Below are 16,287 nucleotides of genomic sequence, written 5' to 3' on the forward strand. Positions count from 1 at the left end.
CTGAATATAAGTTTATCTTTCCTGTAGCCTGAAGAGATCTTCCAGGTGCAGGGAAAGGCCAGCCCTCTGGACTGGAGTGTGACCTACCCTGAAGACAAATACATCTTTGGGGACTTTGCAGAGCGCCTGTGGGCTTACCTCACCATCCAGCAGCTACTGGAGAAGAGGTCAGTCTGAGGGATGATGTGTCATGTATTCACATAATATGATGCGTTTCTGTATTCTTGTCCCACCTATGAGCACAAAAACGTATACTGGGACAGTTTTTTTGTTATTCTGTCTTTTAATCTCACTCTCACACTTCAAGACTTTTGTGGAAGTGTCTAAGGTCACTTGATATCATGACTAATCTTTGCTATTATAGCTTAATTTCGAATTACATAAACAAATGTCAACAGTGAGTAAAAATATAAACACAATTCAATTTCAGTTCAATTTATTTAACTTATAGAGCACCAAATCACAACAGCGTCGCCTCAAGGTGCTTCACAAAAACAATTCAGACAACAAAATTAAAATGAACAGAAAGGTCAAAAAAGCACAATTAAAAGATTAAAAAAGCACAATAAAGAATAAAAGCAGTTAAAAAAGCACAAAAAGCATAGTAACACAATACGCTTACCATATAAAAGAGAAAACAAGTGCATCTTAAGTCTGGACTTAAAAGTCTCTACATAATCTGATTGTTTTATTGAGGAGATCATTCCACAGAACAGGGGCACGATAAGAGAAAGCTCTATGACCCACAGACTTTTTATTCACCCTCCGGACATAAAGTAATCCTGCATCCTGCGAATGCAAAGCTTGGGCCGGTACATAGGGTTTAATTAGGTCAGCTAGGTAGGGAGGTGCCTATAGACTAGTAGCAAAACCTTAACATCCGATCTCAAAAAGACAGGAAGCCAGTGAAGGGATGCCAAAATGAGAGTAATGTGGTCAATGTTTCTGCTTCATGTCAAAAGTCTGACAGCAGCATTATTTTGAACCAGATGAAGACCACTGATGTTGGACTGCGGTAAACCAGAAAATAGAACATTGCAATAATCCAGTCTAAAAAAGACAAATGCATGAATCTGGGTCTCAGCATCAACCATAGACAGGATGGGACGAATCTTCGCTATATTTCACAGATAGAAAGAAGAAAGAGTTCTGGTTTGTTGTCACTGTTATGCAGAAAGCTCTGCCAGTTGCCAGGGATTTTTATAGTAAGAGCTACTCTCCTACGTATACCAGTACCTCTCTTCTCTCTGGTTGACGTCTTGTGGTTTTGAATTCCTAGACATCGCAGACAACGTCTACTCTCTGTCCATTCTGAAGGATACTCTTGGTGTAGGGTTTGAAGACTTTTATTGCATACTGTGCAAATGTCTTTGCTGTTCCAACAGTAAGGGAGTGCACCACCATGGCACCATCCAGTACTGCACAAGTGACATGTGGTGTTGTGTTGGTTCCCTGTGAGAAGGGAACCAACTGTAACAAAGGCCTCATACTGCTGTTGACCTAGGACAAGAGCACCCTTGATGCTTTCAACAGTGGACTCATTAATCACAAGCTTGCTGTCAAGTGTCAAGAAATCATTGCTGTCCTCAAGAAAAGGATTTCCAAGGTCTTCTATTGCAGTCTTCTGAGAAGTTATCTTTCTCTCTGTCTGTCTCATCATGGTGTTTGTGATTGCATTGTTTGTGTGAAACATTCTTGAAGTCACATATAATTCTGCAGATCTCTGGACCACCAACTATCCAGCGACACAATGCTACTGGGTTGTCTGTAAGGTCCACTGCCCCTCCATCCCCTTTGAACAAGGCATTCTCCTGTTCACGTGCTTGATCGAGTGCCACAGGAGAGAACCTGCAATCTCTTTTCTGAACCACAAAGCCACCTTTGCAGAACTCCCAAAACACTGATGGTTGTGTCTGTTCTAGGCCTTACAGGTGCACTGACACCCACCTTGCATAGTTGGTGTGATCTGTAGCAAACATCCAAGGAGTTAGCCTCACCAGAGAATCAACGTATTGTTTGAAATCACCCTCACAGATAGACTGCACAAACTGAAGTACGAGGTCTGTCTGTAAAGTATAGGTCCTTTTTATTTTTTTTCAAAAACTATATGGATTTCATTCATATGTTTTTACGTCAGACATGCTTGAACCCTCGTGCGCATGCGTGAGTTTTTCCACGCCTGTCGGTGACGTCATTCGCCTGTGAGCACTTCTTGTGGGAGGAGTCATCCAGCCCCTCGTCGGAATTCCTTTGTCTGAGAAGTTGCTGAGAGACTGGCGCTTTGTTTGATCAAAATTTTTTCTAAACCTGTGAGACACATCGAAGTGGACATGGTTCGAAAAATTAAGCTGGTTTTCAGTGAAAATTTTAACAGCTGATGAGAGATTTTGAGGTGATTCTGTCGCTTTAAGGACTTTTCACGGTGCGAGATGTCGCGCAGCGCTCTCAGGCAGCGTCATCAGCCTGTTTCAAGCTTAAAACCTTCACATTTCAGGCTCTGTTGATCCAGGACGTCGTGAGAGAACAGAGAAGTTTCAGAAGAAGTCGGTTTCAGCATTTTATCCGGATATTCCACTGTTAAAGGAGATTTTTTTAGTGAAAGACGTGCGGGCGGATTGCAGCGTCGGCTCGCAGCCGCCGCGACGCTCCGTCACAGGAAAAACACCTCTGCTGGAAGCCTTAAGGACAAGTTGGAACATCTCCAGCTGATAAACAATTTCTCATATACTCACTCCACTGAAAGCCATCAAAAGCCAACTGGATTTTAACAAATGGTTATCAACACGGAGGTGTTTTTCCTGTGCCGCCGCGCCGCGTCGGCTGCGTCCCGACGCGCGGACCTGTCCGCACGTCTTTCATTAAAAAAAAATCTCCTTTAACAGTGGAATATCCGGATAAAATGCTGAAACCGACTTCTTCTGAAACGTCTCTGTTCTCTCACGACGTCCTGGATCAATAGAGCCTGAAATGTGGAGGTTTTAAGCTTGAAACAGGCTGATGAACGCTGGCCTGAGAGCGCTGAGCGACGTCTCGCACCGTGAAAAGTCCTTAAAGCGACAGTATCACCTCAAAATCTCTCATCAGCTGTTAAAATTTTCACTGAAAACCAGCTTAATTTTTCGAACCATGTCCACTTCGATGTGTCTCACAGGTTTAGAAAAAATTTTGATCAAACAAAGCGCCAGTCTCTCAGCAACTTCTCAGACAAAGGAATTCCGACGAGGGGCTGGACGACTCCTCCCACAAGGAGTGCTCACAGGCGAATGACGTCACCGACAGGCGTGGAAAAACTCACGCATGCGCACGAGGGTTCAAGCATGTCTGACGTAAAACATATGAATGAAATCCATATAGTTTTTGAAAAAAATAAAAAGGACCTATACTTTACGGACAGCCCTCGTACACTAAGCTGCAACTCAAGTATCATGTTCCAAAAATGGAACTGTGGATAGTCTTCACACATGTTTTTACCCAGTATGGAAATCAATTACGTTACCTGCGGTTGATGTTGTTGGATTCTGACACTGGTAAGCCTGACACTATAGGAGGTAGAGAGCAACTGCAGTGACGTTGTGGGCATAGCGTGTCATAGTCAGGTGTGCGGCTTTCAAAAGTGAGTCAGTAACACCACCAGTTGCAATACCAGCAAAGGAGATCACTGTGGTCCATCCAGTGTCTGCAAGCAGGTCTCCCAGTACCTTGAAAAAGGTTATCTCTGTATGCATTCCACCCAGCATCAGCACAAACTTGTCTTCACCATGGCTCTCAGGAAATGCCCACTGAATCATTTTGCCAAGGGCAAAGAGAGGCTGATCCATTGCCAAGACAGGAACTTGACCACACAGTAAATTTTGCTGAGTAAAATATAATCTGCCAGGATAACATTTGATCCCAGTCCAAATAGAGTTAAATACAATCTATTATAGAGTAAAATCAGCTCTACTGTCTTGTCAAATCAAGTGTTTCTGCTCCAATAAGAGTTAATTTTACACTGTGATAGAGTTGATTTAGCATGTGATAGAGTATATTTAACTCTATTTGGACTGGGACCAAAATGTTATCCCAGCAGAGTAAATTTTACTCTGCAAAACAAGTTTCATGATATCAAAGTGAAGGAAATAATTATATATAAATCTGAAACAGAACACATGCATGACAACTGTAATGTGGCATCATAGTCATAATTTTACAATCCCAACTCCAATGAAGTTGGGACGTTGTGTGAAATGTAAATAAAAACAGAATACAATGATTTGCAAATCCTCTTCAACCTATATTCAACTCGGTACACCACAAAGACAAGATATTTAATGGTCAAACTGATAGACATTTTTGTTTTTGTGCAAATACGAGGTCTATTAGAAAAGTATCCGACCTTATTATTTTTTCAAAAACCATATGGATTTGAATCACGTGTGATTGCATCAGACAAGCTTGAACCCTCATGCGCATGCGTGAGTTTTTCCATGCCTGTTGGTTGCATCATTCGCCTGTGAGCAGGCTTTGAGTGAGGAGTGGTCCACCCCCTCGGCGGATTTTCATTGTCAGGAAAAAGCTGTAGTAACAGTCCTTATTCCCTGTGAAGCCGTAAATTTTCACCGAAAGCCAGATAAATTTTTCGAATGGTTTCAGGTGCCAGTCTCTAACAGTTTCTGAAAAAATTCTGATGGAAAAAAACAGCCCAAATCATTCCGCCATTTCCAGACAATGAAAATCCGCCGAGGGGTGGACCACTCCTCACTCAAAGCCTGCTCACAGGCGAATGACACAACCGACAGGCGTGGAAAAACTCACGCATGCACATGAGGGTTCAAGCTTGTCTGACGCAATCACACGCGATTCAAATCCATATGGTTTTTGAAAAAAATAATAAGGTCGGATACTTTTCTAATAGACCTCGTATTTGCTCATTTTGAAATGGATGCCTGCAACATGTTTCAAAAAAGTTGGGATGGGGCAACAAAAGATTGGGAAAGTTGATGAATGCTCAAAGAACACCTAATGGGAAACAGGTGAGTGTCATGATTGGGTATGAAAGGAGCACCACCAAAAGGCTCAGCCATTCACAAGCAAAGATGGGGCGAGGATCACCACTTTGTGAACAACTGCGTAAAAAAATAGTCCAACAGTTTAAGAACAATGTTTCTCAATGTTCAATTGCAAGGAATTTAGGGATTCCACCATCTACAGTCCATAATATAATCAGAAGATTAAGAGAATCTGGAAACTTTGTACACTTAAGCGGTAAGGCCGAAAACCAACATTGATGCTCGTGACCTTCCATCCCTCAGGCGGCACTCCATTAAAAACCGACATCATTGTGTAAAGGATATTACTGCGTGGGCTCAGGAACACTTCAGAAAACCATTGTCAGTTACCACAGTTCGTCGCTACATCTACAAGTGCAAGTTAAAACTCTACCATGCAAAGGTGAAAGCCATAACATCAACAACATCCAGAAACACCGCCACCTTCTCTGGGCCCCGAGGGTCATTTGAAATGGACAGACACAAAGTGGAAAATGTGCTGTGGTCTGATGAATGCACATTTCAGATTGTTTTTGGAAATGATGCACATCGTGTCCTCCGGACAAAAGAAGAAAAAGACCATCCAGATTGTTACCAGCAGAAAGTTCAAAAGCCAGCATTTGTGATGGTATGGGGGTGTGTTAGTGCCCATGGAATGGGCAACTTACACATCTGTGATGGTACCATCACAGTTACCATTACTCAAAGCAACCACACCCAAATCTTGGTGAATCCAAGATGATACATGGTGCAAGATTGGGAGGACAACACAAGTGGAGTTATGAAAAGTCAGAGATAAACGAACCAGTGCCAAGAGAGTGAGTGAAGGAAAACACAAGGCCGACAACATAAAGTGACAGACAAAGACACAATGACAGGTGCAGGAACACAATCAGATGGATGTGAGGAAAACGGAGAACACAGATCAAACGGAAACCTAGGACAGAGTAAAATACAACTATGAACCAGACCAGAACTGAGCATGAACATGAGAGCAGAGTAACGAAGAGTACAGTACAGAAGAAACACTTACATGAGAACTAATCACAGAATAATAGAAAAATAAATGTAAAGGACAAAACTAAACTGGAACTGACTAAGAAACAAAGTGCTCTAAACAAACTATAAGAAAAAGAGACTACATGATAACAGAAAACAAAACCCGACATTAAAGCATAACTGATTACACAAATGAGAAAAGCAAATAAACAAGTGATAAGCTAATGATCAATAATGAAACACACAAACTGACAAAACAAACTAGAATTGAACTGAACAATGGCCAAAGTATAAACTAACAAAGAACCAAAGTGACAAAACAAATTAGAACAGGGAATAAACAAATAACTAGTAAATCAAAGCTGGAGCAGAAGGTGAGGGAAGAGAAAGAGGCAAAAATTGACTCCAAACCCCAGCATCCGGGCTGAAACCTGACAGTGTATATCATGATACTGTTTTGAATTACCATGTTAAACTGGAAGGGTTGGACTCATAGTCTGGTGTAAGTATTTGACCAGTGACATTTTTGTCATTTTGCATCTGTACACCAGTACTTTGTATCAAAATGGGCACAGTTGCTCATTCGTGCAATTTTATTGTTCATTTGAATTACAGATGAAAGTCTACGCTTTAAAAAGTCCAACTTATGTTTACAACCTGGTACATAAACAGTTTTGCTCTCTATAGATATTTTCTGCCTCCATGAAAACTGTACGGGGTATGATCCTTTTTCTAACTTTTTAGTTTAAGATGTTTTAAGTCCATTGTGTTCACCTCCTCACTGCTAGTTCATGTACCTCACCGTCTTCTATCCCAGCTCTGTTTTCTGCCTTTGTCCTTGATTGCCAGCCTGTGTTTGACCCTGCCTCTTTTTTTGGATTTAGCCTTTGTCTTGCCCTCTAATCTCTCTGAAGCCGGTTTCCTGTTAACTTTGCTCATTGTTTGATCACGCCCAAATCTGTCGTTTTTCTGTATGTCTGTCACGTTGACTGCCTAACTGTGTACCGTATCCTTATCTGCAATTTTTGGATAAAGCCCTTTAACTCTTATACCTGTGTCCATGAGTCCTGCATTGGTGCCCTGCCACCCAGTGTCTGCAGTCTTGACAGAACGAACTAGCTAAATATGGACACCGCAGGCTCACTTCACACCTCCAAGAACCTGGACATGAGCATCATAAAAGAGATCTTCTCTAACATGGAGTTTTTATTTTTATTTTTTGTCTGCTTCCACGACTGGCCCATTCCAGGGGAAAAATTAGATTTTTTGGATCAAGCCTGCGAAGAGGTGGAATCAAACACCTGGCTTTATGAGTTCTTCCCTGAACTAGAGGATCTGGACAATCTGTTTGCGGCTAAGCCCCTCCCAGCCTGGATAAGACAACCTGAGCAGTACCTGCCACACACTCCTCAGCTCCCTGACAGCGAATCTGGTTGGAGCAATGTGGACAATGATTTTTCATCCGAGGCTGAGGGGCAGAACCTCCAGGACATGGCGACAGTGTTTTTCAAGATACAATATTTATTTTTCGAATACTGGGACAATTCAGGCCGGCGGAACCATCAGCGAATTTTTTTGGCGTAGCCAGCTCTTCAGACAGCCTATCCGGAGCTCGCTGAGATAAAGACACTGTTCAGACAGGGACGAGTTCCCTCCTTTATTGAAGACCCCATAGACTACATCAGTGCAAAAACTGGCTGTATCTAGTCTGTCTGAGACATCGAGTTCAGCTCCAGCTCAGGAGCTTCCTACGCCCACACCACGAACACTTTGCGCACCCGCACTGGATCAAGAGGAACCACTCAACTTTGAAAGGACAGCATCAGTGTGTCTGCCCTGGGAAGCTCCGATCACATCACAGGCTTCTCCACATCCGTCTCCTTGGCATATCTCCAGCCTGGTTACGGCTGAATCTAGTCAGCGGCCTGTGCCTGCACCCTGGAGGTCACATGTGCTGCAACCATGGTGCCCAGCTCCTTCGCTCGCCTAGTTCACGAAAGCCAAAGCTTTTTTGTTGCCCGATCCCTCTTTAGCGACCACGCCTCCAAGATCAGCTGATCTCGCACCTCCAACATCACTAATAGAGCCACTGGGAAAAGTTATGTCACCATGGAGCTCAGAAGAGCCCATATTTCATGACCAAGCTGAGCCGCCCACATCTCCTGAGTATCCAGCTTTGGTCACGGAGCACGCCTCCCTGCCAGATGTTGGACCCATCACGGCGCGGCCTGCACTGTCAGCGGTTGTAGTTGACACGGTGCGCACCACGCCGTCAGCAGCTGGACTTGACACGGTGCGCACCACGCCATCAGCGGTTGTACTTGACACGGCGCGCACCACGCCATCAGCAGCTGGACTCGACACGACGTGCATTGCGCTGTCAGTGGCTGGATTCAACACGGCATGCACTGTGCTGTCAGCGGCTGGACTCGACATGGCGCACACCACGCTGTCAGCAGCTGGACTTGACATGGTGCGCACTGTGCCATCAGGCATGGGACCAGCTGATTCTGCAGAGCATACACTGTGGAAACTATCTTCAGTGTCTCCTCTTCACATCCCGTCATCAGAGTCACCTCCTAAGAGGACTCAAGAATTCGAGACCAGCAGGACAGTGAGTTTTCTTACATTGCTTATTCTGATCATGCATGGTTTTTCCTCCTTATTCTGATATGGCAGCAGCACCCGTTGGTTGGCCTGTGTTTTGTAATATTCCCACCTGCATATCGCACCAAGCTGGTGGTTATTATTACCTACTGTATTCTGTTTTCTGGGTCATTTTATGTTACTGGCCTTCACGCCGACAGCCAGACGTGTGAAGGCCAGTAACAATCAAGTCGGTGGAGTGTCCTTGCCTCAAGTGGAGGAGTTTAAGTATCTCTGGGTCTTGTTCACGGAGAGGGACGGTTGGAGTGTGAGATCGACAGACAGATCGTGTGCAGCATCTGCAGTGATGCGGTCGCTGTTCGGACCGCCGTGGTGAAGGGGGGCAAAAGCTCTTCATTTACTGATCGATCTACGTTCCTGGCCCTCCCCTATGGTCAGGAGATTTGGCTCATGACCAAAAGAACAGATCACGAGTACAAGCGGCTTGAGATGAGTTTCCTCCGCAGGGTGGCTGGGCGCTCCCTTAGAGATAGGGTGAGGAGCTCGGTCACTCGGGAGGAGCTCTGAATCGAGCCGCTGCTCCTCCACATTGAAAGGAGGTGTTCCGGGCATGTCCCATCAGGAGTAGGCCCCAGGAAGACCCAGGACATGCTGGAGGGACTACGTTTCGCAGCTGGCTTGGGAACGCCTTGGGGTTCCCCTGGAGGAGCTAGGGGCGGTGTGTGTTCATCGGGAGGTCTGGGCGGCTTTGGTTGAGCTGCTGCCCCTGCAACCCGACCTCGGATGAAGCAGAAGAAAATGGATGAATGGATGGACGGCCTTCACGCCATGGGTTTTCTTTTTTAAAGTGGGTTAATCGTCCTCTGCATGGGGCATTCGACTTCGCACCCCGGTCTGGTAAACTTTTTCTCGACAATTGATTATCTGCTATACAAGTCTTGCTGGGTTGTCGGTGATTTCTGTGTTTACTGAAGCAATTTAGCTCATCTTGTAGATCTTTTCCCAGTGCAGGCTCTAGGATTTTTGGGGGGAGTGGGGGTTGTGCCCTTTCGTTTTACTTTACTTTCGGGGTTTTTTAGGTTAGACAGCTGCACTTATTGCCCAGGTTTTCGTGCATGTTTGATTCTGGAATTACTTGGGGTTGGTTCCCAGAGTTTTTATTATGGTTTTCTCCCTTTCTGTTACTTTACAGTTTGACCTGTTTTTTTTTTTTTTCGGGTGAGGGCTCTGTGTCCTTGGGTTTCCACATTAGTGCAGTATATCACTGTACAGCTCCACTCCTCTCTCGGGTTTGTGCTTCAGTTGTTTTGTTCTGACGGTCTTCTTAGTCCTGTGGGTTCACCACCTGCAGAGGGGGCCATGGGGGTCGGGTGCAGAGAGGATTGTGTGGCAGTCGAGTGCGGGTGGCCCGGCAGCCCAGTCCGCGCTCACAGCCCCTGGCTGTTGGGACGTGGAATGTCACCTCACTGGGGGGGAAGGAGCCTGAGCTTGTGCGGGAGGTTGAGAAATACCGACTAGAGATAGTCAGGCTCACCTCCACGCACAGCTTGGGCTCCGGTACCCAACTCCTGGAGAGGGGCTGGACGCTCCACTTTTCTGGCGTTGCCCACGGGGAGAAGTGGAGAGCTGGGGTAGCATTGTTTATTGCTCCCCAGCTCAGTCACCATGTGTTGGAGTACACTCCGGTGAACGAGAGGGTCGCGTCCCTATGCCTTCGGGTTGGGGACAAGTTTCCCACTGTTGTCTCGGCCTACGGGCCGAGCGGCAGTGCAGAGTACCCAACCTTCTTGAAGTCCCTGGGTGGGGTACTAGATAGTGCTCCGACTGGGGACTCCATTGTTCTCCATTGTTCTCCAGTGAGACCTGGAGGGGGAGATCAGGAAGCAAGGCCTCCCAATCTGAACCCGAGTGGTGTTCAGTTGTTGGACTTCTGTGCTAATCACAGTTTGTCCATCACGAATACCATGTTCAAGCACAAGCGTGTCCATAAGTGCACATGGCACCTGGACACCCTGAGCCGGAGGTCGATGATCGTCTTTGTACTCATCTGACCTTTGGCCACGTGTCTTGGACACTTGGGTGAAGAGAGGGGCTGAGCTGTCGACCGATTACCACCTGGTGATGAGTTGGATCCGCTGGGAGGGGAGGAAGCCAGTCAGACCTGGCAGGCCCAAACGTATCATGAGGGTCTGCTGGGAACGACTGGCAGAACCCTGTGTCAGCGAGGTCTTCAACTCCCACCTCTGGGAGAGTGTCTCCCAGATCCCGGGGCAGGTTGGAGACATGGAGTCCGAGTGGACCATGTTCTCCACCTCCATTGTTGATGCGGCTGCTCGTAGCTGTGGTCACAAAGTCTCTGGTGTCACGGCGGCAATCCCCGAACCCGGCAGTGGATGCCGGAAGTAAGGGATGATGTCAAGCTGAAGAAGGAGTCCTTCTTGTCTTTGTTGGTAAGTGGGATCCCGGAGGCAGCTGACAGGTACCGGAAGGCCAAGAGTGCTGCAGCCCGTGTGGTCACAGAGGCAAAAACTCGGGTCTGGGAGGAGTTCGGGGAGGCCATGGAGGAGGACTCAAAGAAATTCTAGCAAACCGTGCGACACCTCAGGAGGCGGAAGCAGCTCTCCACCGGCACTGTCTATGGTACGGGTGGGGAGCTGTTGACCCTGACTGGGGATGTTGTCGGGCGGTGAAAGGAATACTTTGAAGATCTCCTCAATCCCATCGTCACGTCTTCCGAAGAGAAGCAGAGACTGGGGACTCATCTATCACCCAGGCCGAAGTCACCAAGGTGGTCAAAAGCTCCTCGGTGGCAAGGCTCCCGGTGTATGAAATCCGTCCTGAGAACCTTAAGTCTCTGGATGTTGTGGGAGTGTCTTGGTTGACACATCTCTGCAACATCGCATGGCGGTCGGGGACAGTGCCTCTGGATCAGCAGACCGGGGTGGTGGTCCCTCTGTTTAAGAAGGGGGACGGGAGGTGTGTTCCAACTACAGGGGGATCACACTCCTCAGCCTTCCCGGTAAGGTCTATTCCAGTGTGCTGGAGAGGAGAATTCGACCGATAGTCGAACCTCGGATTCAGGACGAGCAGTGTGGTTTTCGTCCTGGTCGCGGCACACTGGACCAGCTCTACACACTCCATCGGGTGCTCGAGGGTTCATGGGAGTTCGCCCACCCACTCCACATGTGCTTTGTGGATCTGGAGAAGGCATTCGACCGTGTCCCTCGGGGCACCCTGCGGAGGGTGCTCTGGGAGTACAGGGTCCGGGGTCCTTTGCTAAGGGCTAGCCGGTCCCTGTATGACCACAGCAGGAGCTTGGTTCGCATTGCCGGTAGTAAGTCAAACCTGTTTTCAGTGCACGTTGACCTCTGCCAGGGCTGCCCTTTATCACTGGTTCTGTTCATTATCTTTATGGACAGAATTTCTAGGCGCAGCCAGGGTGTAGAGGGGGTCCAGTTTGGGAACCACAGAATCTCATCTCTGCTGTTTGCGGACGATGTGGTTCTGTTGGCTTTGTCAAATCAGGACCTTTAGCATGCAGTGGGGCGGTTTGCATCCAACTGTGAAGCGTCCGGGATGAAAATCAGCACCTCCAAATCCGAGGCAATGATTCTCGACTGGAAAAAGGTGCCTTGCTCTCTTCAGGTCGGTGGAGTGACCTTGCCTCAAGTGGAGGAGTTTAAGTATCTTGGGATCTTGTTCACGAGCGAGGGACGGATGGAGTGAGAGATCAACAGATGGATTGTCGCAGCATCTGCAGTGATGCGGTCACTGTATCGGACCATTGTGGTGAAGAGAGAGCTGAGTAGGGGGGCAAAGCTCTCGATTTACTAATCAATCTACGTTCTGACCCTCACCTATGGTCATGAGAGTTGGCTCATGACTGAAAGAACGAGCTCGCGAGTACATGCGGCTGAGATGAGTTTCCTCCACAGGGTGGCTGGGCGCTCCGTTAGATATATGGTGAGGAGCTCGGTTACTTGGGAGGAGGTCGGAGTCGAGCTGCTGCTCCTCCACGTCCAAAGGAGCCAGCTGAGGTGGCTCGGGCATCTTTTCCGGATGCCCCCTGGACGCCTTGCTGGAGAGGTGTTCCGGGCACGTACCATCGAAAGGAGGCTCTGGGGAAGACCCAGCACAGGAACTACATGTCTTGGCTGGCTTGGGAATGCCTCGGGGTTCCCCCAGAGGAGCTGGGGGAGGTGTGTGTGGATCGGGAGGTCTGGGCGGCTTTGCTTGAGCTGCTGCCCCTGTGACCCGACTCCGGATAAGCGGAAGAAAATGGATGGATGGATGGATGGTCTTCTTAGTCGTTGTGAACCGGCGGTGCTGGGGGGGTGGGGGTGGGTGTTGGTTTGCTGGTGGATTGCGTCCCGTACTGTTCCTACTCCCTGTCCTCCCCCAGAGTCTGCAGTAAAACTCTCTGATGCTGATGATTGGTCCTCTACCTCACCCACGGACTTCAGTATACCTTAGGGTCGGGTTCTTGGTATGCCTTTGCTTTGTAGTGGGCCTCATGGCCGTCCGCCCGATTCAACCTTGGACTCTGTTGGCCACCCACCATGTTCTCCTGGTTCCCTCAGGCATCTAGGCCGTTGGACCTCAGGGCCAACCTTTTGACGTGTGTGCTCCAGGTATACCCCTGCCTATGTCCCTGAGTCTTGTCAGTGTTCCTGGTGATCGCCAGTTTTTTATGTCCCCTCATGTGCATCAGGTCTTTGTTTGCCCCCCCCCCCTTCCTGGTCCCCCCACCTCCACCAGTGTTGTGCCGTTTCTGGGGTTGTGCGGCCGTTGGGTGACACCCGCCTGGGTGGGTAGTACTGTCAGGTTTCATCCCGGATTAATTTCATCATGTGTTGATTACCTGTTCTATTTTCCTTTGTCACTTTGGTTTTTTTTTTGTTACTTTTATACTTTGGCCATTGTTCAGTTCTGTTCTAGCTTTGCTCTGTCAGTTTGTGTGTTAATTATTGGTCATTAGTTTATCACTTGTTTATTTTGCTATTCTCATTTGTGTAATCAGTTATGCTTTAACACTGGGAGGTCCAAGCTTTTCCCTTCTACCTGTAAAGCCCACGGAGAGTCAAATGACCCCAAGATCCCCCGTGGAGAGCTACTTCTGTTATGTAAACAAGGAAGTCTCAGAACACCTCAGGGGAGGGGCTGACTTGGCTAGCCACATTCTTCTGTTTGCATATTTGCTGTCTGTGTGTTTACCACATTCGTGTGTTTGCAAACAGGTATACTTGTGGCAAATGCAGAAAAGACCTTCCACGGCAGTGTCTGGACTGTTAGTCATTGTGAGTGACTGTAACCTGTACCTTTTGTATATACTCAACAAAATATAAACGCAACACTTTTGGTTTTGCTCCCATTTTGTATGAGATGAACTCAAAGATCTAAAACTTTTTCCACATACACAATATCACCATTTCCCTCAAATATTGTTCACAAACCAGTCTAAATCTGTGATAGCGAGCACTTCTCCTTTGCTGAGATAATCCATCCCACCTCACAGGTGTGCCATATCAAGATGCTGATTAGACACCATGATTAGTGCACAGGTGTGCCTTAGACTGTCCACAATAAAAGGCCACTCTGAAAGGTGCAGTTTTATCACACAGCACAATGCCACAGATGTGGCAAGATTTGAGGGAGCGTGCAATTGGCATGCTGACAGCAGGAATGTCAACCAGAGCTGTTGCTCGTGTATTGAATGTTCATTTCTCTACCATAAGCCGTCTCCAAAGGTGTTTCAGAGAATTTGGCAGTACATCCAACCAGCCTCACAACCGCAGACCACGTGTAACCACACCAGCCCAGGACCTCCACATCCAGCATGTTTACCTCCAAGATCGTCTGAGACCAGCCACTCGGACAGCTGCTGAAACAATCGGTTTGCATAACCAAAGAATTCCTGCACAACCTGTCAGAAACCATCTCAGGGAAGCTCATCTGCATGCTCATCGTCCTCATCGGGTCGCGACCTGACTCCAGTTCGTTGTCCTAACCGACTTGAGTGGGCACATGCTCACATTCGCTGGCGTTTGGCACGTTGGAGAGGTGTTCTCTTCACGGATGAATCCCGGTTCACACTGTCCAGGGCAGATGGCAGACAGCGTGTGTGGCGTCGTGGGGGAGCGGTTTTCTGATGTCAATGTTGTGGATCGAGTGGCCCATGGTGGCGGTGGGGTTATGGTATGGGCAGGCGTCTGTTATGGACGAAGAACACAGGTGCATTTTATTGATGGCATTTTGAATGCACAGAGATACCGTGATGAAATCCTGAGGCCCATTGTTGTGCCGTACATCCAAGAACATCACCTCATGTTGCAGCAGGATAATGCACGGCCCCATGTTGCAAGGATCTGTACACAATTCTTGGAAGCTGAAAATGTCCCAGTTCTTGCATGGCCGGCATACTCACCGGACATGTCACCCATTGAGCATGTTTGGGATGCTCTGGACCGGCGTATACGACAGCGTGTACCAGTTCCTGCCAGTATCCAGCAACTTCGCACAGACATTGAAGAGGAGTGGACCAACATTCCACAGGCCACAATTGACAACCTGATCAACTCTATGCGAAGGAGATGTGTTGCACTGCATGAGGCAAATGGTGGTCACACCAGATACTGACTGGTATCTCCCCCCCCCCCCCCCCAATAAAACAAAACTGCACCTTTCAGAGTGGCCTTTTATTGTGGGCAGTCTAAGGCACACCTGTGCACTAATCATGGTGTCTAATCAGCATCTTGATATGGCACACCTGTGAGGTGGGATGGATTATCTCAGCAAAGGAGAAGTGATCACTATCACAGATTTAGACTGGTTTGTGAACAATATTTGAGGGAAATGGTGAATTGTGTATGTGGAAAAAGTTTTAGATCTTTGCGTTCATCTCATACAAAATGGGAGCAAAACCAAAAGTGTTGTGTTTATATTTTTGTTGAGTGTAGTATTCAATACTTGGGAGTGAATGTAAGTGGTTCACCTCAAGCTCTGCAGCTGTAAATTTGATTCCATTATTGTCCAGTCAACTTTTCAAACACGGGATAATTTACCAGTGTCTCTTTTAGATAGGATTAATATAGTGAAAATCAATGCTTTACCCAAGTTTTTATATGTTTTTCAGTGTATTCTTCTGTTCTTGCAAAAAAAAAAAAAACTTTTTTAAATGGAGTGGCTATACGCCCAACCGTTGGTTCAATAAAGTAAACACGTGAGCATATACACTCAACCACAAATGACCAGTGAGCGTGCTTGTAAGTTCACTTCCGGTTTCAACGCGGGAGAAAAAAGGCGGATATTTTTTCGATGGCTGCGGGAGGGTTCGCAGCCCGCGGAGAGGCTGTGATCTAAAGCGGTTCTGTTTGGCTCATCACATCCAGGGAACTTACAGACAACAAGCAGCATTTTGTTCAGAAACTGTTTCGTCGTTGTTAACAGGCTTCTGTTCAAAATACTTATGAAGTTTGTTTGCTTTCATCCATTGCAGTGTTTTTGCAGTAATTAAAGACGTGCCGTTAAATTTGTCAAACATACACCGCAGGTAAAACTCCAAGAGTACGTAAATGATTATTACAGAAGTGTTGGCTCAGTGAACCAACATTTCAACAATTTACCTAATTTGATGTTTTATTACTGTGCAACTAAC

General features: G+C 47.0%; 1 protein-coding gene across 1 annotated transcript in view; it reads left to right on the top strand.

The window, feature by feature from the left end:
* LOC117507346 (inter-alpha-trypsin inhibitor heavy chain H3-like) overlaps nt 1-16,287 on the top strand; it is a 101,314-nt gene that overhangs the window by 40,356 nt on the left and 44,671 nt on the right. Inside the window, exon 15 of the mRNA XM_034167192.1 lies at nt 28-167. Within this exon, the coding sequence (XP_034023083.1) occupies nt 28-167 (140 nt within the window). The remainder of the gene's footprint in view (nt 1-27; nt 168-16,287) is intronic.

This window comes from Thalassophryne amazonica, chromosome 3 (genome assembly GCF_902500255.1).
Source record: "Thalassophryne amazonica chromosome 3, fThaAma1.1, whole genome shotgun sequence".
NCBI classification, from domain to species: domain Eukaryota; kingdom Metazoa; phylum Chordata; class Actinopteri; order Batrachoidiformes; family Batrachoididae; genus Thalassophryne; species Thalassophryne amazonica.